Source organism: Patiria miniata, unplaced genomic scaffold, assembly GCF_015706575.1.
Source record: "Patiria miniata isolate m_02_andy unplaced genomic scaffold, ASM1570657v1 HiC_scaffold_24, whole genome shotgun sequence".
Classification (NCBI taxonomy): Eukaryota; Metazoa; Echinodermata; class Asteroidea; order Valvatida; family Asterinidae; genus Patiria; species Patiria miniata.
In genome coordinates this window covers 10,023,031-10,049,252 of record NW_024037063.1, presented here as the reverse complement: position 1 = coordinate 10,049,252, position 26,222 = coordinate 10,023,031, and the positions used below count along the sequence as shown (strand labels likewise).

The following is a 26,222-nucleotide window of genomic DNA, read 5'->3' as shown; positions in this document are numbered from 1 at the left end:
TTCTGTGAAGCTCATCAGAGTATCCCAGCGTCCTGTTTGCAGGGCGGGGGGGGGGGGGGGGGGGGGGGTTCGAGCGAAGAGTAAAACTAGACACCAAAACTACACATAACAGTATGTATATCAATTCTGTGCTATCATGCTGACTTTCAAATCCTTTCACAAACTTAGATGGCATAGTTTGAGCACTTCCATTTTGCTCAAACAAATCTTCGGTCGCACCATGAAGTGACGTATCATGTGCACAGAGTCCATAGCCAATACGTCATTTCGTGGTGCACCCGACAAAAGATGTGGTTCAATAGTTATGGTGTTAATATGTTAGGCCATCAGCCTGGGGGTTTGGTCAGTATCAAATCAGGGCATGAATGATTATAGTGCGCATGCGCAAGGTATACCGCCCCTAGAGTGGTAACAAGCATTTTGATGGATATTTTGAAAAAAGGGTGACAACACTATTTTTCAACTCTGGAGGTGTATACATTGCCAAAAAAAGCTATGACGATTACTCCCCTCATTTGATACCGGTTGCCAAAATTTGGACAGAGGCTGGTGGCCTACGTAAGTCCCAACATGAAAGCGAACACGATGCTTATGTCCTTTGGCAAGACACTTTATTGCATACAACTGCCTTTCTCCACCCAGGAGAATAAAGACGGTACGGGTGAGGATAGCGACCAGAATGCGCGGATCTTGTGCTGCCCCAGATAAAACTGATTAAAGCTATAGTCCATCATTTGTAATTAGTGCCTTTTTTTTCGTGTGAAGCAACAAAAGTGTTTAAAATCTAATGAAGGATACTGAGCAACTAACCTGATGAAGTTTCAGCTAAGCTTCAGCTGTACATTCCGAGAAAAGCAGCATTCTAAGATCTCAATTTCAAACCAAAAGTTACTGAATCATGTTTTGAATTGTTTTGAATTGCAGCTATACGCGGAGTCGCGCACTGATCCGACGAATTATAACAACCGTGCGCGCGTGTGCGTCGTTCCAATACTTGTGCGCGCTGCGCTGAATAACAAAACAAACTATTAATTTAAATTTTCCTATGGTGCTTCTTAAGAATCACCGTTGGAAATGCCTTCTTTCGTTGATTACTTCAAAATGACAGCTTCCCAGAAAGAATAATTTCACAGGGAGTTTATTTCCCTTACTATCTTTCAACTAAGTTTGTTTTTCAACAGTAATTACGCCAGTTACTTTTCGGGTGGCTGCAAATGATGGACTATAGCTTTAACAAAGGCAATAATTAGTGCATCCTTTGGCAAAGTCGCCTTATAAATACCATTCATAAATACCTCAGACAGTTGAGCTATTCCTATTGGTCGAGAGCCCGTCACGTGGCCCGTCTTAAACAGATGATAAAGACATGGCTGGCTGGTCTTAAACACTTTTCCAGTGTCAAAATAAAATGTGGACTCCTAAAAATCCAGTGCCTCTTACCGTTTCACTGGTTGAACGTAAGCAATCGTCACGTAGGCATGCGCAACACTACCAGCGAGTCAGAATTTTATAGTTCTAAATTCAAAACGCAACGCCCCAGGTGCGTTGTGCGCGACATCGCGCAGAACATGCTACGCGCACGCGTGTTTACATTTTACTCGCCAGCTGAACACTCCATTATTTTGCTAAAGGGATGTTTCAAAAAGCATGAAGTGAACTTGTTGAACAAAATCGGGATTTTTTGAACAAATTATTTGATTTTTTTTACCGAAAAGGTATTTATGAATGGGAATAAATATGTGCTCGGTCGGTATTTATCACTTTGTTTAAGACCACTTAGAGTCTGGGTGCTGATAATTACCCTCGCCTCCGGCTTGGGTAATTATCAGCACCCAGACTCTAGGTGGTCTTAAACAGAGTGATAAAAACCTCCGAAGCACACATTTATTCCCTTAATTATACTTATTAATATTTCATCCTTTCTATTTTACCCTTTCTCTAATATTCGGTCTTTTATGACCTAACGTATCAGAGAGTGAACGGCCATGTGCTTATACCTGGTCATATCAGCGATGTGATGGATGCCTTGATCTGTAATGTGAATGTAGTCAGTCAGATCCAATGCGACCAGCGGCATGCCTGCAAGAAGAAAATACATCATGTCCAACCTGCTAAATATAATCCGATCTTGGGAACTTTGGCACCAGGACCCGGGAAATTCCACGCATACCTTGCATGCACTGTATCCAAGCCCATGCACCCCCTTAAGGCATGTTTGGAATTACTTTAGTTTAGTGTCAAAGTTTTGTTTTGTGGATTTGTTTCATCTTGTTGATAGCTCTATCTACCTCCGCAGTTACTTTGGTGCGCTTGCCAGGGACTAGTCTATGGAATATCTCCTTGCACAGCAAGGGTCTATGATACGCGAGCAGATTCGGCGATTAATTATGCAAAACAAGACAGCATCTTGACCTCTAAATTTTGACCATTCACCAGTGGGTGCCTTCAATCGGGTCTTCCGTAACCCGTTGACGTATTAAAAAAAAACATGGCATCCAAATTGACCAATCAACAGCTCAGTCCACATTTCTGATCAAATGACGTTAAAGCCTCTATAGGCCACTGTGATTGGCTGGCATGCGGGGTTTCCTTAAAATTTACATGCTATGATACAGAGATGCCACAGGGTCTGCTTGAAAAAAACGGAACTGGGTCTGCTTGAAAAAAACCGGAACGGCTGCTTGAAAAAACCAGACTTTTGTGTGTGTGAAAAAGCCACTCCGTGTCCGACACAAAGTCCCCGCTGTCATCTTTATCTTGTAGCCAAGCCAAGTTCTGTTTATTTTTTTTAATTTTGCTTCTATGGCCTTGAAAGCTGTCGGTTCGTTCAATCACTTTGACTTTTGCCATCCTAATATTTATTCTGCCTACCCGAATTTCCAACGTAATATTCGACACGAGACATGCATGATTCCACAACACTGCTGTCGGTGTACATGATCCTTGCACTACGCGATGCGCTCAACGAAAACATGGTTGGTACCCGCATTTTTTGTATTCACATATATCACTGCGATCGGAAACCACCGATAGCTGAAATGATAGACTTGATTTCCAGGCTGAATGCTACGTGTGCTTAGCACACAACACGCCCGCACGCGGTGAAGCACGCGCGAGGCGCCGTTGTATACTGTGTGCAATTAAGTACGTTGGCCGTTTGTATCGCATGCAGGCTCGGCAACAACATACACAAAGACTGTTTTTAAGACTACTTCAACGAACAACGTTGTGCCATGCGTGCGCCTAAATGAACTAAATCGAGGTAAAAATCAACGCATTTCCACAGTTTTTCTTCTCTTTTTCTGGTTAATTTGACGGCCGGAAAAACCGGAATTTTGTGAGATTTTTTTTAAAAACCGGAATTCCGGTTAAAACCGGAAAAGTGGCATCTCTGATGATATATCAGACGTTCAAGCTTGACTTTGCCCACGTGAATGTCTGATCCTCAGACTAGACAGGGACCGGCCCAGGGAACTAAGGCGAGGCGTCATAAATAAATTAACCGTTCGAACGCGTGCGCACGCTAGGAACGGGGCCTTTTGTTACATCTACCTCCCGTTCGCACGCGTGCTCACGGCATCCCGTTCCGAACGCGTTCTTATACAACAAAAGGCCAGTCACGGTCTGTGCACACACGAAGAGCTCATCGGCACTAAAAGTATCCGACAAACTTTCTCGTCGCTACAGGCTAGCCCGTACAGTACAGGGGGGACGTATAAAAATACGGGCACCTTGAACGGGGAAAGCAGTCCTTTGCAATATTTGTTTAACCCTTCCAATCTCCGCATTTTTAATATAACCTAGACCATACATATTTTTTTCGCCCCGCCCAGCGGCAGACAACGATATTTAAGGATAAAAAGGCATAAATCTTATCAAACTCCTCATACCTGCTCGTGCTGTCTAAACTCTGAAATGTTTTTTTTATTTAATGCTTGCTCCGATATCGGGTTTTCAAATTCCAAATCTGATTTAAATTCCAAACCAAAACGGATTTTTTTTTCTGTACAAGTATATACACATAGTTGTTCTTCGCATCTTTGTTGTGCTGCTCCCGTTCTCGCACGCAAAGGAACGGTTGATTAACATAACAATACCCCCTCAGTGAAGCTTGCCCAAGCACGATCTACGGAACGCGTTCTAAAAGCCGTTCGGCACGGGAAGGAACGGGGGCCGTTCAGAACGGGAAGGAACGCGTGCGCACGCGTGCGAACGGTTAATTTATTTATGACGCCTCGCCTAAATCCACATGAGCTTGCAAGTTACCAGCAATGCAGCACAAGCCCATGTTGGTTGTCGTGTGTCTGTCTGGCATCTGAAGCTGCTTTAGTTCCAGGCCTGTAATTGAAAAAGAAAAGTTGGAGTAAATAGACTAGAGTCATTTTTCACTGCTCTCTGGAGTTGGCGACTCAAGTCAGTGAGTCACGCTTGAGTAAAAACTTACAACTTGATTTGAGACTGTGTTGAATCGAATTGAGACTCAACTTGAGACTTGAAATTGACTTGGAACCAACTTCAGCTGGTCCCTTGCATACCCTTCAAATGGTGCATGCATTACGACCAATAACTGGTCCTCTAGATTCTTTGCAGATGGCGCAAGGGTTACCACCTCATTCTGGTCCCCTGCAAACTTTTCAGATGGTGAATTGGTTAACATCCATAGTTGGTCCTCTGTATTCCATGCATATGATGCATGGGTTATAATCTATGACTGGTTCCCAGCATTCATTACAGATGGTGCACGGGTTACCATCCATAACCGGTCCCATGCACACTTTGCAGATGGTACATTTGTTACCATCTGTAACTGGTCCTCAGCATATCTTAGAGATGGTACATGGGTTACCAACTATAACTGGTCCCCTGTATACCTTACAGATGGTGCATAGACAACCATCTGTAACTGGTCCCCCGCATTCTTTGAGGATAGGTGCATGGGTTACCACCGATAGCTGGTCCCCTGCCTACCTTGCAGATGGTGCAGTACATCATCTCCAGTCATGCCTTCTATCAGCATCACGTTGAGAGCCGTGAGTTCAGGCAGTCGACTCAGTCGGTCCAGAGCCTGAAGGGTGATGCGGTTCCTGGCAATGTTGAGAGAACGCAGACTGACAAGGGCCTCAATACCGTCCAGTTGGGATACCTTGGGCAAATAAAGTGGTACAAAATATTAAACAAGTTTTACAAATCAAATTAGGTTTTGCCCTTCACTAATGTATAAACACTGTATACTCAGTGTGTTACCTCCTGAGTGAAAGTTGGAAAAAAATCACTCGGGTGGGACTCAAACCCACGACCTCCTGCTTTCTAGTGCAGACGTCCCACCAGGTCCCACACACAGTGTTTATACGTGTACATCGGTGAAGGGCAAATCCTAAGTTGATTTACATCACCCCAACGCAAAATTCCATCTGATGGACAACTTTTACAACATAGACTGAGCAAAAACTTTTCCTTTTCCAATGTAGACAGGTGCAGTCTTTGCTGGTCCTAGAGTGTCTTCTTTGTACCTTTGTGACTGACTGACTCCCCGACTATCACTTGTGATCCGGGCAGTGCTATCATATAGGATTACCTCATAATGCCAATGAATGGGCTACAACCATGGGCGTCAATCCTGGGGGGGGGGGGGGGGGGGGGGGGACAGGGGGACATGTCCCCCCCCCCACACACTTTTTGATGGGTGGGGGACACAATATCAAATGTCCCCCCAGATTTTTGAACTCGTGCCTCCTTTACATGGCCCTATTATGTACTACAATGTATCTTTTGCTAAGAAAATATTGGTTAAAGTGGTCAGAAATTGCCTCAGATCGCACCACAGAGCATTTAGAATCCAAAATTTTTCGGGGCCCTCAGGCCCCGAACCCCACGTCTTTAGCCGGGAATATAATAGCTTATTCAGTGACTTCAACCTCGAAAATGATTTTTAAATTATTATCTTTTGCTGAAAAATATTGGTCAAAGTGGTCAGAAATTGCCTCAGATCGCACTACAGAGCATCTAGAATCAATTTTTTTCGGGGCCCTTTTAAGCGGGCCTTGAACCCCACGCCTTTAGCTGAGAATATAATAGCTTATTCAATGACTTCAATCTCAAAAATGATGTTTAAATCGTCATCTTTTGCTCAGAAAATATTGGTTAAAGCGGTCAGAAATTGCCTCAGATCACACCACATGAGCATCTAGAATCCGAATTTTTTTCGGGGCCCTTAAGCGGGCCCCGAACCCCATGCTGTAAGTGCTTCGCACTTCGCGCTCGCATTATTTCTGATCAAGGTATGTCCCCCCCCCCCACTTTTGAGAAGCGATTGACGCCCCTGGCTACAACCATCCGATTGTGTAGACCAGATGCATTGAAGGACTTCCTCTGAATAGCCATTCTGAATCAACTGAATAGAATTGTGTGCACTCTTGGACCAGCTCTTCTAGACTTGCCTAGTCTTGTTGTAAAATTCCGACCGAAAAAAACAGAAAAGAATTCAGAGTTGGACGGTTCATCCTCAAGACTTTTTCCGTCCTTTAACTATATTTCTCTATAACCTCCTCAACCCCATCAAAATCCATCCCCCCCCCCCCCCTTTTTGGTGGATTTCGGGGAACTTGGTCCTGCAGGCCTGGTGTGACTAAATGTTGATGGAGTATGATGGACTTGGGCCTGGAGGCCTAAAGGGAAGCATGTATTGGAAGCAATGTGATTGATGGTTTTTGGTGGATTTGGTCCAGTGCTTAGTAAAATACAGTAGGGAGTTGGGTTAAAACAAAAACACAACTGCTCAGTCAACTTGTTCTTCAAGTGCACTCGAAGTCAGCGAAGGAATTCAGCACCCTTCGTGTGACAGCTAAAACAACAAACTTTGTTAGTTGATGTTTTCCCAGCAGTTTGTGTTGGGCACCGAGTCTACAACTCACCTTTGTCTGCTCCAGGCCAAGGCTTCTCAAATTTGTGAAAACTGCAAGAGAAACACAATGATCAATTAGAAACTACGATTGGAATAAACTTCTCAGTAAAAAAATACATGATGCAATAACAAGCCGGTTGCATACATACATTTCATGTCAAGTTTAGGAATCTTAACTTTGAGATAAAGACAGTAAATAAAACACACATCGAAGGTGACATTGGGGGACAATGAAAAATCCATGAAATTATCGACAGAGGGTTTGAGGGCTACTGAGGTTCCCAGAACGTAGGGTCTATGGAACAAAGGCACACTTTATAATACCCAATTCTTTTGTTGTATAAAAACTTTTAAATTCCAGACATCAAACAGGATTCTTTAAATATCCAGAAATTAGGAGAAATCCTAACAAAAATTTCCGAAATCAGGAAAAACCTGACAAAAAGTCCTGAAATTGGGAAAAATCCTGCAAAAAATCTCACCCCTGCACACACAGGTCTAAGGGCGCAACTGAAACTGCAATGTTCAAATTTCCTAAATTTACAAAATACAAAATTACTGCTAAACATGTTTTTTTGGAATTCCATTGGTACTGCTACAACTCTGGATCATTCTGAATTCTTCTCATCACTTTGCAATGACAAGACAGTTTTGTAAAACGTGAATTTGAAATTCTGATTTGGCTTAAATACTTCTTTTCGGAATAATATATGCAGGATTAATAGTTTCAGCAGTTTCATACTTGTAATTTGTGCAAATGTTTAGGAGGGTTTCAGTTTCGAAGTCGCAGTCGAAAAAAAGGCGACACGTCAACACCAACATCTTATACATGCACCAATATTGAAATTCTTTTCAGAAAACAAAAATATGTTTGATCTTTTGACAGAAAAACTGCAATACCTGTGAGGAAAGGAAGCATGCTGTCTGACACGTTTGTTCTGTTGAGACTGAGATGTGTTAGTTGACTCATTGATGGTGATGAGGCTAGCACCTTGACTCCTTCATCACTCACCGAAGTCTCCTCCAATGCTAACGTCACCAGGTTTGACAAATCTGGAATGGATTTGTTTTCAACAATGTTAAATAATGCACTAAAGTAGCACAATATTACAATGGTAGCAAACACACCGTTCCTTTTATTATTTCAATTAAAGGTAATATCCATTATTTGCTTTTGCTGTAATTTTCAGAAATGGATGGATTTGGGGTTTAGTATTTTATGGCAAATAATGTTCCACTGACCTATGTAAGGTTTTGTGTTTGTAGATGCTGGAAAAACCAAGAAAAAAATGTTGTGGTTGTAGTCTGGTTCTCCAACCCTACTTCAGATGAATCGGAGCAATTATAGACATCGGAGAATTGTCAGGTCAGGGAACCAGACTAGCTGGCTTGCACCCGTTCACGGATGTGTACCCGTATGCAAACAAAACGTGGACTGACTCAATTTGGGAAATTGGGGTAGTATCTCTTCTACTGATTGTCGGCCGACCTTCGTTGGAAATTGATACAAAAATTCCACTTTTCTTAAAGGGAAGATACAACATTTGCAAACATCACAAAACAAAATGATCAAATTATCACAAAATACCTTACTGGATTGTTAGGGAATAACAGTCTAAAGCATCCTGTAAAATCGTGGCTCCTAGTGTGCTGACATTTTCAAGAAAATGGTATTTTTGTAGCAATTTCCAACGCTGATCGGACGACCAGCGTTGGAGAAAACTGGCTTTTTTTTCCAAAACTGCTCCAAATTTTTCATAATTAGTTATTCCTCGTTTTCTTTGCAATTGATTACACAACTGTGAAGAGGTACAAGCCTGCTAGACTGATTCTCTGATCTTACAGTTCCCCAAAGTCTATAAATTGCTCTGTTTCATCTTAAGTGGGGTCAGGGAACCAGACTACAAGAAAATGATTGGTTTTCTTGGTTTTTCCAGCATCTACAAGCCCAAAACGTGAAACAAGTCATTTTAACAATATTTGCTATAACATGCTAATCCTCCAAATCCATTTGTTTCTGAAAACTGCAGCAAAGGCAAATGTTGTACATTCCCGTTAAAAACGACAGCACATCATCTTTCCTCTTTGGTTCTCTTGACTGGTTCAATTCCTGTCAGAGTCATCGTGTGCTAGAGTTCTTCAGTCCAGTTACCTGACTGTGTTAGTTTGGACCGATGTTCTTAGGGATTTTCCTCTCACGTCAAAAAATTTAATTTCAAGAATCTGAGAGAAACCAATACTGATGCACTGAACGGGTGTACATGATAACAAGAATCAACGAGATAACATAAATGACAGAAAGATCACATACCTTTGATTGAGTATAGAATACCATCTGTGAGTTGTTTGTTATTGCTTACGTTCAGATACTGAAGCTTCTTCAGACCTACAGGAGGGAAGAAGAGTGACCAACAGAACCAGTAAGAACTGAACTAGTAAGAACTGTTTGAAATCTATCTTACAGACTCAGACAATTGACTTCATGCAATTTTGTAGGGGAAAAAAGATAGCTGCGGACAAAACTGGTAACCATGGTAACTAATGTCAAAGAAATCCTTATTGGTGAAGTGCTAAAAAAAACCTGTTTATCTTGGTACCGAGAATAACAGTTTTAGCAGAGTAAACTTAAACTTTCTTTTGGATCTCAAAACTTTATTTAAAGATAACTTCATTTTCTTTAAGACCATCATAATTGGAAAATTGTCTAAGTGGCATAATGCATTTTCGATATCATAGACACAAGTTAAGAGTACAAAGCCTCAATAATTAGGGGTAAAAATCCTGAAACTGTCTCTTTTGAGATCTGAAAACTTCATTTAAAAATAACTACCTTATCTTTAACTTAAGACCATCATAATCGGAAAATTGTACAAGTGCCATAATGCATTTTTAATATCATAGACACAATTTAAGAGTACAAAATCTCAATTAGGGGTAAAAATCCTCAAATTGTATTATGTCAGATTTAAACTGGTCAGTAAGCCTGTTGGAAAAGTGGTAAGGCGTCTGCACTTTTACGCAGTAGGTTGCGGGTTTGAGTCCCACCACGGCAAAAGTGTTGAATTTTCTCAGTCATCACAGAGTTTTCAGTATAAGATTTGAGGCTTTGCATGTTGGAGTATCGGTATTGTTTTGGTTTGCGGTAACACCATGTGGTAATAACTACTGCTTAGAAGATATTTAGTTCTGAAAAGAACTTGTCCTGCTTAGTATCAACTTCGCTAAGTAGTTTTTGTTCTGATAAGAACAGTCCTTCTGTAAGTTCTCAAAGTAAGTACTTATTTCAGTACTTATAAAGTTTTCAGTACTTACAAAGTTAAGTTAATGAAAGGCAAAGTGCAATATTCAAATGTTGAGCAAGGTTGCAAAATGTAAGGATGTTGAACACTAATAATACGTGCCTAATACTTCCCCGTCCCCCCCCCCCCACCCCAAGGTTTCTTCAAAATGCACCTGGTGGGTTTTGTTGGATTTTGCAGGATTGGGGAGGCTAATACTTCACATTAGCCTATTTGAGGTATGGCAGACACAATAGCAGGGCGCTGTTTGATTTGGGTTAAGTCTGTATTTACTTAAACCAAATGGAATTTTGATGAGAGGATTCTTGGCGGAAGGTGGAGGGAGTTGATACGCTTACTGTTGATGGAGAGGAAGGCCTGATCAGTGAGTAGCGGGCAAGCACTGAGACTCAGCCTACTGATGTGGACGTGGAGCCTTGCCGCTTGCAGCAACTCGTTGGTGGTGTACTTGTAGCAGTCTAACGTCAAATATTGCAGATGACTGCGGATACAGAACAGGTCATTGAAGATAAAAATGATATCTGTTCCCTCCCCTCCCCAGTACAATGTTGATTAATTTTCTGCATATACACATTCCACTATCTTGTACTGTTCTATATTTTAACAGAAATGAAACTTTTATTTCAATGCGCGTTTACCACTATTAAAGGGAATATACAACATTTGCAAACATCGAAAAATAAAATTACCAAGTTTTTACGAAATACCTTAATAGGATGTTGGTAAATGACAGTCTAAAGCATCCTGTAAAATTATGGCACCTGGTATACTGTCATTTTCAAGAAAAGTGGTATTTTTGTATCAATTTCCAACGCTGATCGGCCGATCAGCGTTGGAAACAACTGGCTTTTTTTCAAATACTGGCCCCAATTGACCATTGCACTTGTTTGCAATCGATTACAAATCTATGAACGGGTACGAGCCAGCTAGACTGGTTCCCTGACCTTACAATTCCCCAATGTATGTAAACTGCTCTGTTTCTTCTTATATGGAGTCAGGGAACCAGACTACAGGAAAATGATTGTTTTTCTTGGTTTTTATAGCATTTTCGAACCCAAAACCTCCAAAAAGTCAGTGTAACTATATTTGCTTTATATTTCCAACCCCCCAATTCCATCCATTTCTGAAAATTACAGCAAAAGCAAATGATGTATATTCCCTTTAAAGCTATGCTTTTTTTTTAAAATGATTTAGTTGTGTTAGTATTTGATTGTTGCAACTTCAATTTGATGGAATATTTGTCCATTGAAATTGAGGTACAAACTTTTTATGAATATCACGCATGTATTGATATATACAGGGTGACCCCAAAAAAATGCCAACCTAAAACATTTGCCTTTTAAAATAAAGTGATCGGTGGATTTTCATGTTTTGGGTATCATAAAAGCTGGGAGCTTTTTCTTTCAAATACTGACAAAAATCACGAAAATAGCACTTTGGGTTGCTTAGAAAATGGCAATTATGTAAAAGTAGTCATTTTTCATCCTGTATCCAAGTACTTCAAATAGTAAAACATTTTACTGTTAGCCTACTGTGCAATTATGATTATCCTTCATTTGTGCAATTTCTTTAATATTTTGACATATCTATGATGTTGAAAGGGTTTAAAATAGGACTAAAAAGGAGATACCTGTTCATTCAGTAGGAAAATAAAAGGTATTTCCATCAAATGTGTTTGTTCTCTTATTATATTGTGTGCCGTGTTGTTTGTAAGGATAAGGACATGCAAGAATAGGTACAGTAAAAATCCCTTACTGTGGTATTTTTTTGTGTGCAGGATGAAAAATGACTACTTTTCCATAATTGGCTTTTTCTCGGCAACCTAAAGTGCTATTTTCATGATTGTTTCAGTATTTGAAAGAAAAATCTCTCAGCTTTAATCTGATACCCAAAACATAAAAATCCACTGATCCCTTTAAAAGGTAAATGTTCAAGGCCAAAAAAAAAAGTCTCCGGTTTCTGGTATGGTGCTTGCCCAAAAAGTGGTGCGGCGACGCGGCTGTTTTTTTTTTTCTTACCTGATTCTTTTGCTTCAAATGTCGGCTGATGACTGCAAATGGTGCCCGACTAAACTTAGTGCAAATATATGGGAGTCCAGAGAGGCCACATAAAGCTTATTCTCGACCACAACCCAATCTAAAAACACGTTAAAATTGTGCAGCAGCAGGATTCCAGTCAAACCAGTGAGTTTGGCAGTTTTGAGACATCATCATCAACGCGCATGGCTACGGCGCCTTTTTTTTTGGCCTAAGGGTTGCAATTTTTTTTTGGGGGGGGGTCACCCTGTACATGTGTCTTTTTGAAATAGCTGACTAGCTGATTTTGACAGATATTAATGATGCAAATTGGGGCTAATATTTTTCACGGAACTTACTCTTCATACAAATGTGGCATTTGACAAATAATAAAACCTCTGAACCTACTGGCAGGAAATAAAATCACATCACGGACGTTTTTTGTTATATTCTAAGGACGGGTAACATTTTTACGAATATTCTGTTGTAAAGCTATTTTGTTATTCAGTGGATAATCGAATATTCAGATATTCAATATAATATTTGACACAGCCCTAACCATTACTCAGATTTACACACCCTTAAGGATATACATATAATTATTAGCCTCTATCATCACATTGCAGAAAAGGGCCAACATCTAGTATTAGCCATGTTCATTTTGAAAAGAATTTTTTGAACTCTGTCAACCCACCAGGGCAAGAACAAATTCAGCGTCTTCGGTCTGAGCACCCCGGCCTTCTTCAGCTCTTCCACCAGTCGGCTCGCGAGGTGCGGGGGCAGCGCCTCCAGCATTGTGACAGGCTGCCGGGTGCGTCCTTCGATTCGTTTACTGACGCAGCGCAGGCACAGGTCCTGCAGGGCTGTGATGGGCTTGTCGGTGGGGCTGGTCGGGCTCTGGGCTTGGGAGAGAGCTGCAGCCGCCAAACGCGACAATGCTGCTGCAGCTGTTGGCAAATAAAAGAAATTGAGACACTGTTTTATTTCTACTGAAATTTACTAACCAGTGAAGATGCGAATAGTTGCAAGGGGGAAGGGAAGGGGGAGGTGGGAAGCATGCGGAGAGGTAGGGGGGAAATCTCCCATTGCTGTTCCAAGACCTCAAATTACAAAGATCAAGTTATGACAGGACCATTAGTCTATTGGATTTGTGACGTAACTTACGTCTACGCACTAATAGCAACGTGCGAACGTCTCTAGTCAAGGATGGTCAAAATGTAATCGCAAAACTTCTGGGTCCTGGCTCCCTGCTGTAGGTTAATAATGCGTGCAACTATTGGTGCGGTGCAACCAGGCCGAGTAGGCTGGTTACAAATAGTCGACTAGCGTAGTCAAACATCGTCGACTAGACAGAGTTGGGGCTAAATTTGGTCGAGCTATATTTAACCACTGGTCAACAATAGTTCCTGCGCAAACTTGCCCAATGTTTGCCTTAGGTAGGACTATGGGTGGACTGACCCTGGATACATGAGAATCAACCTTTGACCTTTGACCTACCTGCTCTCTGTGGGCTGGGTGCCTCCTCCACGTCACCCTGTTCTCCCTGCTGGCCAAATCCGTAGTTGAAGTTCAAAGGTCGTCTGCCATCGATGAGACGATTGCCGTCACCCCAGTCGTGGTGTGCTCTCCCTGCTGCTGTGAATCAAATTAAATGATTAGTATACACAAACGTGACAAATAGTTTGAGAGGAGACAGTCAATATGGGCTCTGTGCGCCAACAAAAGAGGGTGCGTTTTTACCAGTTTTGTGAGCTCTGTGTACGGGACACACAGCGTGTGCGTACTGTACTGTACTGTACTGGTTTGCGAGTGAAGTACGCACAACTTCCTGAATGTGCAAACTATTAGCCACAGCATCTTCGCGTGAGCGTCATGCATCCTCAGCACGCGAATATATTCAAATTTAACTTGGGATGGTCTCCGAGACTATTCCCGCCTCCAATAACATTGGATATGATTCAAAATACGCAGTGAATCATGGACAAGGAGCCAATCTAGGTCTCCCCCAACTCTCCTTTGCTGGCCGTTGGGGGAATACTTGCGCACCGAGCCCATAAGCTTCCGAAGGTGAGCTTCGGGTATTTATTTGTCAACTTCCAATAACAAGTTAAGCTAATATCAACTATACATCCAAATAATAGTTAGCTAAGACAGTTTTATAAATTACTCCAAAAGTCTTCCAGCTACTAAGTCCGTTTCAAATGACCATTTCATAAATGACAATCATCCTGAGCACTTTCAATGAATCTGGTATCACGCTCGAGCAAAGGTCAATGGACTGACATATGAATCCTGCACACTGTGCACATGGGCACTATACGGTTTGAATGGCAAGTGGTTTTGGTGGGTGTGTTTTACTAACCTCCCATGGGATGTGGATGGGGGGCGGGGCCACCCCAAAGCATGGCTTCCTCAGCCCCTCCCACTCCTGCCTCGTCCACACCCATCATCTCTTCATCATCCATGGCTCCTCCTAAGTCATCAAAGTCCACTCTGGCCCCGCCTACTTCCATAGGCTCCTCCTCCTGCTCCTCATTGGCTGGACTGCTGTCGTCACCGGGGCTCAGGGCTTGGCCATGCCCCCAGCTGTGATGGCTTGATTGGGATCGGTGGTGAGGCGGGGCAGGGGGCGGGGGATGGTGTGGGAGGAGTTGAGACAGGGAGGGAGGCGGTTGCTGCTGATTGGTTGGCTGGGGTTGGCTCTCTCGGTCAGGTGACGCGGCAGGCAGGCTTTGGGCTTCTTGTTGCACTATTATATATGACCATAACATTACACATCAATATGACCAGTTCAAACTTCATGCAAAAGTGAAAGTGAAACCGGATTCACGATATCATAGGAAGTATTCACTTTGCAAAAATTGAACATGAGGAGTGCAATGACACATGTATTTAAAATTTCATGAAACTGTTATTGTTATAAAACTTGAGAATTATGGAGATGCAAAAGAACACAGCCTCACCGTAGAAAACACATTTGGGTTTTTTTTAGGGGGGTGGGGGGGTTAAACTCAGGACAAAGATGAAATTCTGCGCATAAAGTTTGGCCCCAAAATGGACATTTCACTCGGGCCAAAAATTTCTGAAACACAAATGTTGATCTACGCTGGAAACATGCTGCATTAATGATGGCATTTTTCCTGTTCTGTCAAAGCCATTTTCATAGTATATTTGTTTATATAATGTAATATACTACAAGCCATGTAACAAAATTTGTCCACATTTTACATTGCAAATTAATTTTTACAACCTGTATATTAATTTCCAAACACAAAGATCCTCAATTTTAAAGTAATCACGGGCAACTAGGGTTTAGGCTCACATGCAGCGGGCTCTGCTGTTCCCAGCTTTACAACCAGGTTGCCAGTTGGCGTCAGCTTGAGTTCTTCTAACGTTGAGTCCAGCTCTCTGGAGGTGAATGACCTGTGCGGAAACGGCTGTGGGATATAGCAAGAGGAAATTTAGTACAAACACTGGCAACATTTATGAATAACAGTGTGAGATTGGGGAAAATGAAAAATCCCTGAAATATTTGGCAGTGGGTTTTAGGGCCGCTAAGGATCCTAGAGCAACGTAGGGACTATGGCATATGTTTGTATTTGCTTATAGGCACCCTTTAAAATACCCATTTCTTTAAGCTTTTATAGGCAAAAATGCCTTCACGATAAAAGCCAAGGAACTTGCGTATTTCAAAAGGGATTCTTTAAAAATCCTGAAATCAGGAAAAAACCCTTACAAAAAAATCCTGACAAATGTCGACCCTGAAATAATCATATGATTGACAACGAAATGGATTGGAGTTGGGTTCGAACCTGTGACCACTGGAATACCGTACCAGTGCTCTACCAACTGAGCTATCCAGCACTATGTTGGCAGTTTTCCCAATTTTATCAATATCTTGGTTCAAGGCCATAAACCCTTAAATACCAGGTATGCAGGGATCACGCCCAAACTCACTTTGCTAGCAAAATTAGCAAAGCTGCCAAATTAGAGGACAGCAAAGTGGGTTCAATCAGTGAAGAAACAACTTTTTACTATAATTCTTAAAACAAATCTTAAAATTACAGAAATTTGCTAACCAGAAAATAATTGCTTGGCTTAAAAAACAAACAAACAGGTGACTACCCAATAATGCTGTGATATTCATATTGCTTTTGATTGGTGTCCTGTGGTTTTTAACTTTTGAGCCTACATTTGCTAAGCAACATTTTTTTCAGCAGCTCGGTGAGATTGACTCATAGTCTTTTACCTGTATGAGATTAATGTGAATCAGGTCCGAGTGTTGACTCTTGATGAAATCCACCACAGTTTGGAGAGTGGCAGTAGAAGGGAACTTCTCTCGCATGCTCTGCCCTGAAGGTAATCGGACCTATAACCATCAACACAAAACACATATTAGATAATAGTTTGTGGGCATTTAATAATGGATGTGACATTTACACAAAAATGTGTAAACAAATTTTCCCACCAGTGGAAACAGAATTTTAAAAATTTAAAAAATTTTCCTACTTTCGACTTGTATTTTTGATTTTATCCTGCTGGCTAAAAGGAACGGAACAATGAACCGCCGTCGACACAAATTTTTCACTGTCGCGGTCAACAAGCAGAGGAATCTGACAATGAAGTGGTGCAACTTTAATATTAAAATAACATCACAGTTGTGTACATGCATAGTTTTTTTCTTTTTTTTACCGGAATATTTGAACCGGTAAAATGCTGTTCGAATGTTTGGTTGATGATCAAATATTCAAATAGTTGGTATATCCAGGACATCCCAACTCCCATCCCTATGGCTACTCAGTATGGCTACTGGCATACTCAGTATGTTACTTCAGAGTGAAATTGAAAAAAAAATCACTCGGGTGGGACTCGAACCCATGACCTCCTGCTTTCTAGCGCAGACGTCTTACCACTCGACCACCGCGCTAACGGGATCGGTCGGCTGGTTCGAATCTGATGTACATAGCAGCGGCTACTGCATTAGCTATTCATAACCAGCCGTTAGCTCGGTGGTCGAGTGGTAAGACATCTGCACTAGAAAGCAGCAGGTCGTGGTTTCGAGTCCCACCCGAGTGAATTTTTCTAACTTTCACTCGGGAAGGTAACACACTGAGTATACAGGGCGAGTAAAAAAAAAGTGAAACCCAAATGTCCGGACCATAGTTTTAAATAAGTTCTGCATGTAGCTCTTGCAAAGTCTAGGATACGAAAGCCCAATTCATGGGCTTTCTTTTAGTACAAGAATCATTCAAATCACTCATGTACTTTTCAAGTTACGGAATTTTAAACACAACCACCGTTTTAATTTCTGTCCACGGATCACAAGAAGGTAGGTGTTCTTTCAGAAAAACAAATCACATAGGGATGTGTGTGATCACTATGAGTTGTTTTCGTTTTGACGAAAGAACGCACACCTTTTTTTGTGATCCGTGGACAGAACTTTAAAACTGTGGTTGTGTTTAAAATTCCGTAACTTGAAAAGTACATGTGTGATTTGAATGATTCTTTGTACTTAAAGAAAACATGAATTGGGCTTTTATATCCTAGATTTTGAAAGTGCTACATGCAGAACTTCACTAAAACAATAGTTCTGACATTTGGGTGTCACTTTTTTTTCTCACCCTGTACAACGTTTATACATCGGTGAAGGGCAAAACCAAGTTTGAAATTTCATTTTTGTTGCTTCATTTACCTGGAGCATGCACATGGTTGGAGCGCTGGGCATTGGCTTAGACTCTTGAGAAGCCGTCGCCCGTTGGGATGCCTCCATTTTAGCGCCCCCAGGAGGTTCCGCGGCAGTAGCGGCAGGCTGAGTAGGGGGAGTTGTCCCCACGGAGGTCTCAGGCTGGAGGCTTGTTGGTAGCTTGCCATGCTGGTGTCTGGCCTCCTTATCGGCTTCGATGTTCTTTAAGATGTTACTCCTCGCCTGGAGTTAGGACAGAGATTCCAGCATTAGTTGTACTTTGTTTATGATTGACGACATCAAGTGAAAGTGCATGAATGCATATTGTGTTGTTCAGTTTGTGTCTTATTATCCATATTGCTTGATACAAATGAATGTTTAACTTGCAATTCACGAGCATGTCTGCCGAGCTATGCCATTATTGGAGAAAAACTTGTGAATTGTATGCAATATTAACCCTAACCTTGCTAGACTTAACACGGTGAATCAGGTGTATAAAATCTGTGGGACTTTGCTACATGTACAGTAAGCTATCGATACCAGTGCACAAACTGTCAATACTGAAATAATGAAAGCTAGTCCCATTGAATAATGCCACAGTTGTATCGCACTGCAGTTGGTGACCACAGACTCTGAGGCAGTTTGGCCTTGAGATATAGGATCTGATTGATCTTGCTACACTGAGCAGGCTTGTCATTTTGACAAGTGTTGCATGTTGCTGCATTCAGCAGGATTTCTAGCAAAAATTCCCTGGGGAGTTAAGTTTAACCCTTACCCTACTAGACCCTCCAACGCATGCCAATATGTGCCTCAAGAAAATCTCCTATGTTTTTTGCATGGCCCTCCAATATCTGCCATGTCATTTCAAGGGTAACTGGACAGGCACTCCAATACATGCCACAGAGAACAATGAGAGTCCTCTGATAACAAAGTGAGTGCCCCCAGCTGGTCAGTATCAGGCACCCTCCAGGGCCTCCAACTCCTGCCAATTGGAGCCTTCACAGTCAAGATAGTTTATCCTCCAATTAACTGCAGCTGGAGGGCATTGGCATAACCAACTGACATGCAGTAAACTACCCTCAGAGAGTAAGGGTTAATGGGGCAGCCAACTTGCCTGTTTCGCCTGCAGTCTGGCCTGCCGAGCTTCCACGGCAGCCTTTTCTCTCTGCTCCTTCTCCCATCTCTCTTTGTCCTGTCTCTTCTTCTCCGACAGGGAGAACCGACTCACGACGTCCTGCTGCTGAAACCTGCTCTCGTCTGACGTCGGTGGGACGGCGGGATGTGTGAGACCTTGATGGGAGTCTCCTGGAGGGTCTGATGATGGGGCTGATACGGGCGGTAAGCTGAAGGGAAGGTAGCTGGCATCGCTAGATTGGGTTGCTGGTCCGGCCTGGGTGATGAAAAGTTACAATTTCAGGTATTCCATTATATTCTGTTTTGGACAGGGTGCAACATTCAAGTATAATTCATCTTTAAAGTTGTTACAAATGTGACGCGATGATACAATATGCGTCTTCAGGACTAGTTTGTCACTTCCTTCTTTCACATGCGCACTTGTGTGGCATTACAATTGAGGACAGACCAATCCATTCCTCAAACGACGGTGTTTTTGTTGAAACTGTCCTCGATCGTACATTTACGTGCTTAGTCTATGGGAAAGTGTTAAAGTACAAGGACAAAGGGAAACACAACAGGTTGTCCTCAGGCATATAGTAAAACACGACTGCGTGCACTATAAAGAGTAAGTTCAGTTTTTGGCTGTGATTTATCACATGCTGTAGCTGAATATTCTGATGAATATGGAAGTAAGGGGCCATTCAAATTATCCGTGTTAAAAAAAAATGTGCTTCTTTTTAAAAAATTTGTTGACCCCACTCATCCCAAGTTTTTTAATTTTGAAAAGATCTTTGATTTCAATGATTTCCTTGCCCCGCCCATCCATATGTTCAAGATATTTCTTTCAAAATTTAAAAACATTTATGATTTGAATGGCCTCTTACCTTATGTAGGTGAAAATAACGACTTCTTTTAATGTCCAGAGTGCAAATTGTGATTTGACTTGAGCGTAGCTCTAGAAACTTCCAATTCACTTCATATGTTGGAAACGTAGCTCTAGTAGCTTCCAACTCATTTCATATGGTTGAGTCACAAACATGTCTCAAAAGTGTACAAATTGTAACTTGTATCATATTTTCTAATCATAAATTTTTTTTTTGTTATCAAAAATTTTACTATTTTTAGTCACACATACAGACACGGGGTAAGGTTGAAAGTACGCCCAAAATCTGTATTGCCTCCCTGTACAATCCTGTACGTAAATCTCTATCCAGGGGTTAAAAATAATTTTTTTGAGACAGTGCGCTTTCAAAATTTGCTTACGAGGGGAAAGATTGCAACTTACCTGAGATGGTTGATTGAGACTCAGTGTGGGTGCTGAACGTGATGGGATTGTATCTTCAGCACCGTGACCCTGCAGTAACCTGGATAACAGCGATAAAAACTCTAGACGTTAAATCAAATTATAGGTTTTGCCTTTCATCAACGTTTAAACACTGTATACATAGTGTGTTGCCTCCCGAGTGAAAGTTGGAAAAAAATCACTCGGGTGGGACTCGAACCCACAACCTCCTGCTTCCTAGTGCAGATGTCTTACCACTCGACCACTGAGCCAACGGGATCAGATGGCTGGTTCGAATCTGATGTACATAGCAGCGGGTACCGCATAAACTATTATAAGAATACAATAACTCTAGACATTATTAGATATCTCTTCGATCCCATTACCAGACATTCAATCAAAACTCTCTGGTTGTTGAAACTTCCATTTCCCTCAATCTGCCTTTGCAGTCTTTTATGGATAACACATGATGTGTTTCTGGTAGCTTTGCCAAAAATAGGAAAGGTCGGTAGGTAGGGTATTTCGTTTTCTTTGTACAGAAGTACGTAGACAATATACATTTTCCAAGACAACAAAACTAGAAAAAAAAACATCACAAACTAACAAGCATTCCAGATTTTTGGCGGGCATATTTTTTACTTTCAAAAGCATTCATGTATGAATGAAATTAGTGGGGAACAAAATCAATTATAAAATGAAAAAATAAACAATTTAACTGCCGACCCTATGTGTACAAGTACATCCACAATTTTAGGGTCGGTCGGGTTTCCAGAAATGTCCTTTTTTTTGGTCTAAACAATGCACACCAAAGACCATTTTACATTGGCCACGACGTCTGCTTTTTGTTGACGTAAAATGAAATGCGTCACATGTTAGCAGCACAGGGTGGAATTTTGGAGGATTTAGGATGCTTTCCGTCAAATAAGAAACAAGGTTTTGTTGATGGTTGAAAAATAGTTTTATTGAAGACTCCACTGATTGTGAAATTAAGTATACATTTGCAATATTGTTTGACATTTATGTTCCGTTCAACTCACCACTCCACAGCGTCGTTAACGGTGAGTTTCCCACAATTCACTGCTGCTTGGCAACGATCCAACTCAAAGCCCATGCCTACAAGGGAGGCCAAAAGGGAGTCGACTGTCTACAACACAAAACAGACCAGAGATAAAGATTTGGGGTTAATTTTTCAAGTTTTCATATTTTTTCAAGTGTTTTTTTTTCAACATCTGGTTTTATTGTCATGCTTGTGCATGTTATCACAATCCAACGAAGTCATGGCGCACCAATGATGTGCAGCCGGCACTGAACGTGTTGAAGCCATAGATTTAGTCTAGCTTGAGTAACATCCAGCTGACATGCTCATCAGGAATTCACATGTAACGCTGGAGACAAAACTACGTTGTACATGTAAATGTGAGATTTTAAGAGACCCTAAAAAAACAGCCTCTACAAAATGGTCCTTTTACCCTTGATCCCAACGTAGATTCCATTTATAAACATACCTCATACCATGCACACAGTCATTCACGATGCTAATGATTGACTTGAAACAGAGCAAAACTTACTAAAATATGAAAAATATTGAGGATTTTGGTGGCTTCTTCAGAAAAACAGTCCAGTGCCACACTGTCATGGCTGTGTTGTGGATATTTTGTGCTTGTATCTATCAGCCAATCAGATTATTCCTTGATTACTCATGCTGAGTAGGACATCCAACAGCCGTCGGGTCAACGCCAATGCATGGACTGTACTGTGTACATGTGCAGAATGTACTACTGACCCAACAGCTGTTGGATGTCCTACTTAGTATAATTAATCGACAAATAATCTGAAGAACCCAACGAAATCATCAATGTTTTTTTATATCTAGTTAAACTTTTGTTCTGTTTCAAGTCAATCGTAATAATTAGCTTCGTGAATGACTGAGTGCATGGTGAGGTATGTTTAATGGAATTTGGGTTGTGATAGAAGGGAAAAGACCATCATGTAGAGGCCGTTTTTCTAGGGTCTCTTACAATCTCACATTTACAACATAATTTTTTTCTCCAGCGTTTATACATGTGAATTCCTGATGAGCATGTTGTCAGCTGGATGTTACTCAAGCTAGATTTAATCATCTGATTTCACCCCATAATTTCGCTCAAAAATCAAAACCCTGCTCTCGACACCCAATAAATCCTGCCACATGACGTTGCCAGCTATTTTGGTGAATCCAGAAACTAAAAAGTGGATTATGTTCTCTTACTGGAAAGGTGTCCAAAACTACAAAATCCCGCAAAAGCCAAAGTATTTATTTCAGATTTGTAATGATTTAGGCAGTGGATATTTAGCCAGAGACGGCAAACAAATGTTAGCTTGCCTGATATGCAGTTATGCACTGAACATGAGCAGTTTGTACTTCGGCATTTTCCGGTGACAAATTTTAGTCTGGCTCCATGCCAACATTATCGTTGTAACTTCGTATTCACAAGATGGGAATCAGACCATTTTACAATTTCAGACTTTATTTCCCTTTAAAAAAATCTTTCAGAGCCACAAATCTGAAAAAGATAATGTAATACTCTGCAATAAAATGTTTGAGACATGCTAAAATAATAAAACAAGAATCTTATTTTTGGGGATGGGGAAAAAAACCCTTACATTTTCACCAGCAGGGATCGAACCCGGATCATCCCGCTCATGAGATCCGTTGCTTATCCACTAGGCCACAGGTGCTACACAACCATTGGTGGTAATTTAATATATCTTATAATTCAGCCCTATCTTAGAGAGTACAGCGCCTTCTGTTGATAGGGATTGCCGCCGGCAATACAGTCGACTCATTATTTAGTACAACATGTACTAGCCCCATAAATGTGGCCTATTTACTGGACTGCCTCCGTAAACATAGGCCACACGTCCACATGTACAAAAATCGTGTCGACTTTGCCAAATTTTGATTTTCACATTTAGGCTTAGTTTGTAGGATTTTTTTGCTTTAGAAGCATACTCACCCACTTTATAGGTTAGTCAGAAAGTGCTGCCTTTTTCAGATGTCTAATTTTTGTGAAATTTCATGTTGAAATTTTGATACGCAAACGTGTAAAAATGAATCTGGAAATTTCACAAAAATATACATCTGAAAAAGGCAGCACTTTCTGATTAGCCTATAAAGAGGATGAGTATGCTTCTAAAGCAAAAAACCCTACAAACTAAGCCTAAATGTGAAAATCAAAATTTGGCAAAGTCGACACGATTTTTGTACATGTGGATGTGTGGCCTATGTTTACGGAGGCAGTCCAGTAAATAGGCCACATTTATGGGGCTAAGCAAGCTAGTGCCCGGGGTGCAACTGCAACTCCAGTGAATTGGCCACATTCATGGAGCTCAGTGAGTTCCAAACCAATTCCACCAGTTCATAGAGAAAATATTTAATCAAAACAAGTTTTATACGAATATTTACCTGTGCAGCGTTGGCCATCTCTCATCAGTCACTCTAGCTAGCTTTACGTGCACCACGGATTCATCAGCTGAAGTCAATCACATCATGGCCGGCTAGCATTTTTGTCGCTTGGGGGCGCTGCTCTCATCGTGCGCGTGCCACATGTTGAACGCGCCACTCCCAACTCAAGACAACCGCAGCCGGGAAAATCCCACAAAAAGATCAATCCGTCTCGTCTTCAACCTTTACTACCCACACAAGTATAAATACTAAACTGAAATCATGCGAAAATGCCAGTTTAATTGCGCTGTCAAAGCTGTTCATTGGTCCAGCACTGCAGTGCAGGCAGCAACATGCTCAGATGGTCACCGATCGGTGACCCGTGTGCATCATAACTCTTTAAAAAAAAGTCAGAGAAATGAAGTATATCCAGGAACCACCTCAGTCAGATTGCGCCACGGAGCGTCTAGTTCCAGGGCGGACCCCGGACCCAACATCCGCCTTAACGACTTTGCGAGAACATTGACCACCACGGCTCCCCCCCCCCCCCCCCCCCCCCCGCCGCCCTAAAAACAAAACACTCCGAAAATATCTCGTTAAAAAAAAAAAATCACACATTTCAATATTTTGATGTGAGATTAATTATAGGCTTTTTGTGAGCCGCATAATATCACGCACCACATTATTCGTGTTTGCTTCACCTGCATACTGGACGTGTACCGTAAGTGAATTAGTGATAAATAATATGTTCTATATTTTTATGTTTCCCTGAAAGAGCGGCCTGAATTACCTAATGCGAAGTCGAAGTGGGCCGAATCTTGTGCCTAAAAAAACTAGAGACAAATCCTGGGCAGACCCAGTCGTACGTCGCGCGTCGACACCAGGACTGGTTTGATGAAAATAATAAAGAAAATAGCTTCGCTCAAAGAAAAGCATATGCAGTCCACAATTCAACGATTGGCTCTCGGCACTGATGCCGCCAGGTCACACTAAGCCCGTAGCAAGGTCCAGCGCTCACAACGTGAAATGAAGAACGAGTGGTGGATTAGGAATTGGAAGTCAGTGGATCTGCAACATTTTGGCAGCGCGTCCGGTGTAGGAGATACAAGGGGCTTCTTCCAATAAGCCAGGTCTATTCAATGGATGGTGGGACCACCCAAGCGGGGCTCTGTCTCGCTTCTGAGTTCGGATGATGGCTCCATATCTCCGAACACGATCGACAAGTTCAACACCCTGGGCTGAACACTTTAAGTCTCCGTCTGCTGGACAGGCATGTGAACTAACGTGTTGACTATACCAGGCTGATCTCCTACCTCACACTGAATTAGACATTTTACCATATATGCAGGAGCTACAATTACCTTCGCAAGGAATGGAAAAGCTCATTGACTTGATGGCATCCCACCGGAAGGCTTTCAGCACGGTGGTCCAGCTCTAGAAAACAGACTGCTGAGACTCTTCCACAAGATTTGGGATGAAGAATCAGCCCCACAGGTTCTTATGCAGTAATACTCGATACCCCTCTACAAGGGGAAGGGTCTTAGGTCTGACAGCGATTCCCCTTCTTGCTATTGCCGGAAAGATCTTTGGCAAGGATTCTGCTGAGAATGATTACTACTGTGATACTGCAAGACTTCCTTTCAGAATCGCAGGTGGGTTCCGACCCGGGCGAAGCACCATTGAAATGCACCGTCACTGTAGCAACTGCTTCACAAGCTTGGATGTACGCACATATAGTGGGGGGGCCAATGTACTTCCGTTGGCATGTCATGTTAATTTATGGCAACCATTATAAATGTAATCTTATGAGTCCTGAGAACAAGAAAATTGATGTTGCCATTTTTTCCATTGACCTTTAGTGACCTTGACCTGAGGTCAAAGTTCATGGGTCATTTTCACCTAAAATTTGCCTTTTGGAAGGGTTTGCGAAGATTTTCGAGGCAAGTGGGCACATATTGTATTTAGTTGAGAGTTTCTCCATTATAATAAATGTTATTATTAATGTATTTATGGGTTTTCCTGAAGAAAACATGGGAAAATGTCACTTTTGCCAGAAAAGGGCCGGGTTGTTTTGACCATCTCACGCAGATTCCGCCCCCCCCCCATGACCTCGGCCATCGAGTGACGAAAAATTATGAAACTCGGTACATGCATGGAACAACTTAACATGAGCAAACCCAAGAAATGTCATGACTATGGGTCAAAGGGTTTTGGAATTACGGCTAATTAATTATTCATAAGCACGTATGTGTACACTACGTATGTGTACATACGTAGTGTATACTACGTATATGGGGAAATTCAGTTTTGACGGAGGGTAGCGCCGAAAATATTTCGCTGCGCGGCAACCTGTCGTTCGAATTTTATGTTTTTGGTATCAAAAGATGTGCAAGACTCAAGAAAAAGTTGAAAGGGGGGAAATCTGCCCCCCTTTTAGGGCCAAAATATGACCAACCCTTTAGTGCCTGGCATCTAAATATGAAATGTTGTAAAGTGTCCTCT

The 26,222-nt window shown here is 41.7% G+C and overlaps 1 protein-coding gene across 3 annotated transcripts in view; it reads right to left on the bottom strand.

Annotated features, from left to right (window-relative positions):
- LOC119732159 overlaps positions 1-23,861 on the bottom strand; it is a 30,380-nt gene extending 6,519 nt beyond the window's left edge. Inside the window, exons 1-17 of one of the 3 annotated variants that reach the window (XM_038205568.1) lie at positions 23,742-23,861; positions 21,334-21,440; positions 20,300-20,378; positions 19,013-19,288; positions 17,908-18,141; positions 16,465-16,584; positions 15,538-15,652; positions 14,578-14,964; positions 13,713-13,850; positions 12,910-13,162; positions 10,539-10,681; positions 9,213-9,287; positions 7,802-7,954; positions 6,912-6,952; positions 4,969-5,143; positions 4,267-4,338; positions 1,998-2,079 (exon numbers count right to left, since the gene is read on the bottom strand). In XM_038205568.1, coding sequence (XP_038061496.1) covers positions 1,998-2,079; positions 4,267-4,338; positions 4,969-5,143; positions 6,912-6,952; positions 7,802-7,954; positions 9,213-9,287; positions 10,539-10,681; positions 12,910-13,162; positions 13,713-13,850; positions 14,578-14,964; positions 15,538-15,652; positions 16,465-16,584; positions 17,908-18,141; positions 19,013-19,288; positions 20,300-20,378; positions 21,334-21,440; positions 23,742-23,759 — 2,468 coding nt within the window. In that variant the 5' untranslated portion in view covers positions 23,760-23,861. Of the gene's footprint in view, positions 1-1,997; positions 2,080-4,266; positions 4,339-4,968; positions 5,144-6,911; positions 6,953-7,801; positions 7,955-9,212; positions 9,288-10,538; positions 10,682-12,909; positions 13,163-13,712; positions 13,851-14,577; positions 14,965-15,537; positions 15,653-16,464; positions 16,585-17,907; positions 18,142-19,012; positions 19,289-20,299; positions 20,379-21,333; positions 21,441-21,801; positions 21,901-23,741 lie in introns of those variants that run through there. The other 2 variants (XM_038205569.1, XM_038205570.1) reach the window with 2 other exon arrangements.
- Positions 23,862-26,222: the final 2,361 nt, after the last annotated feature.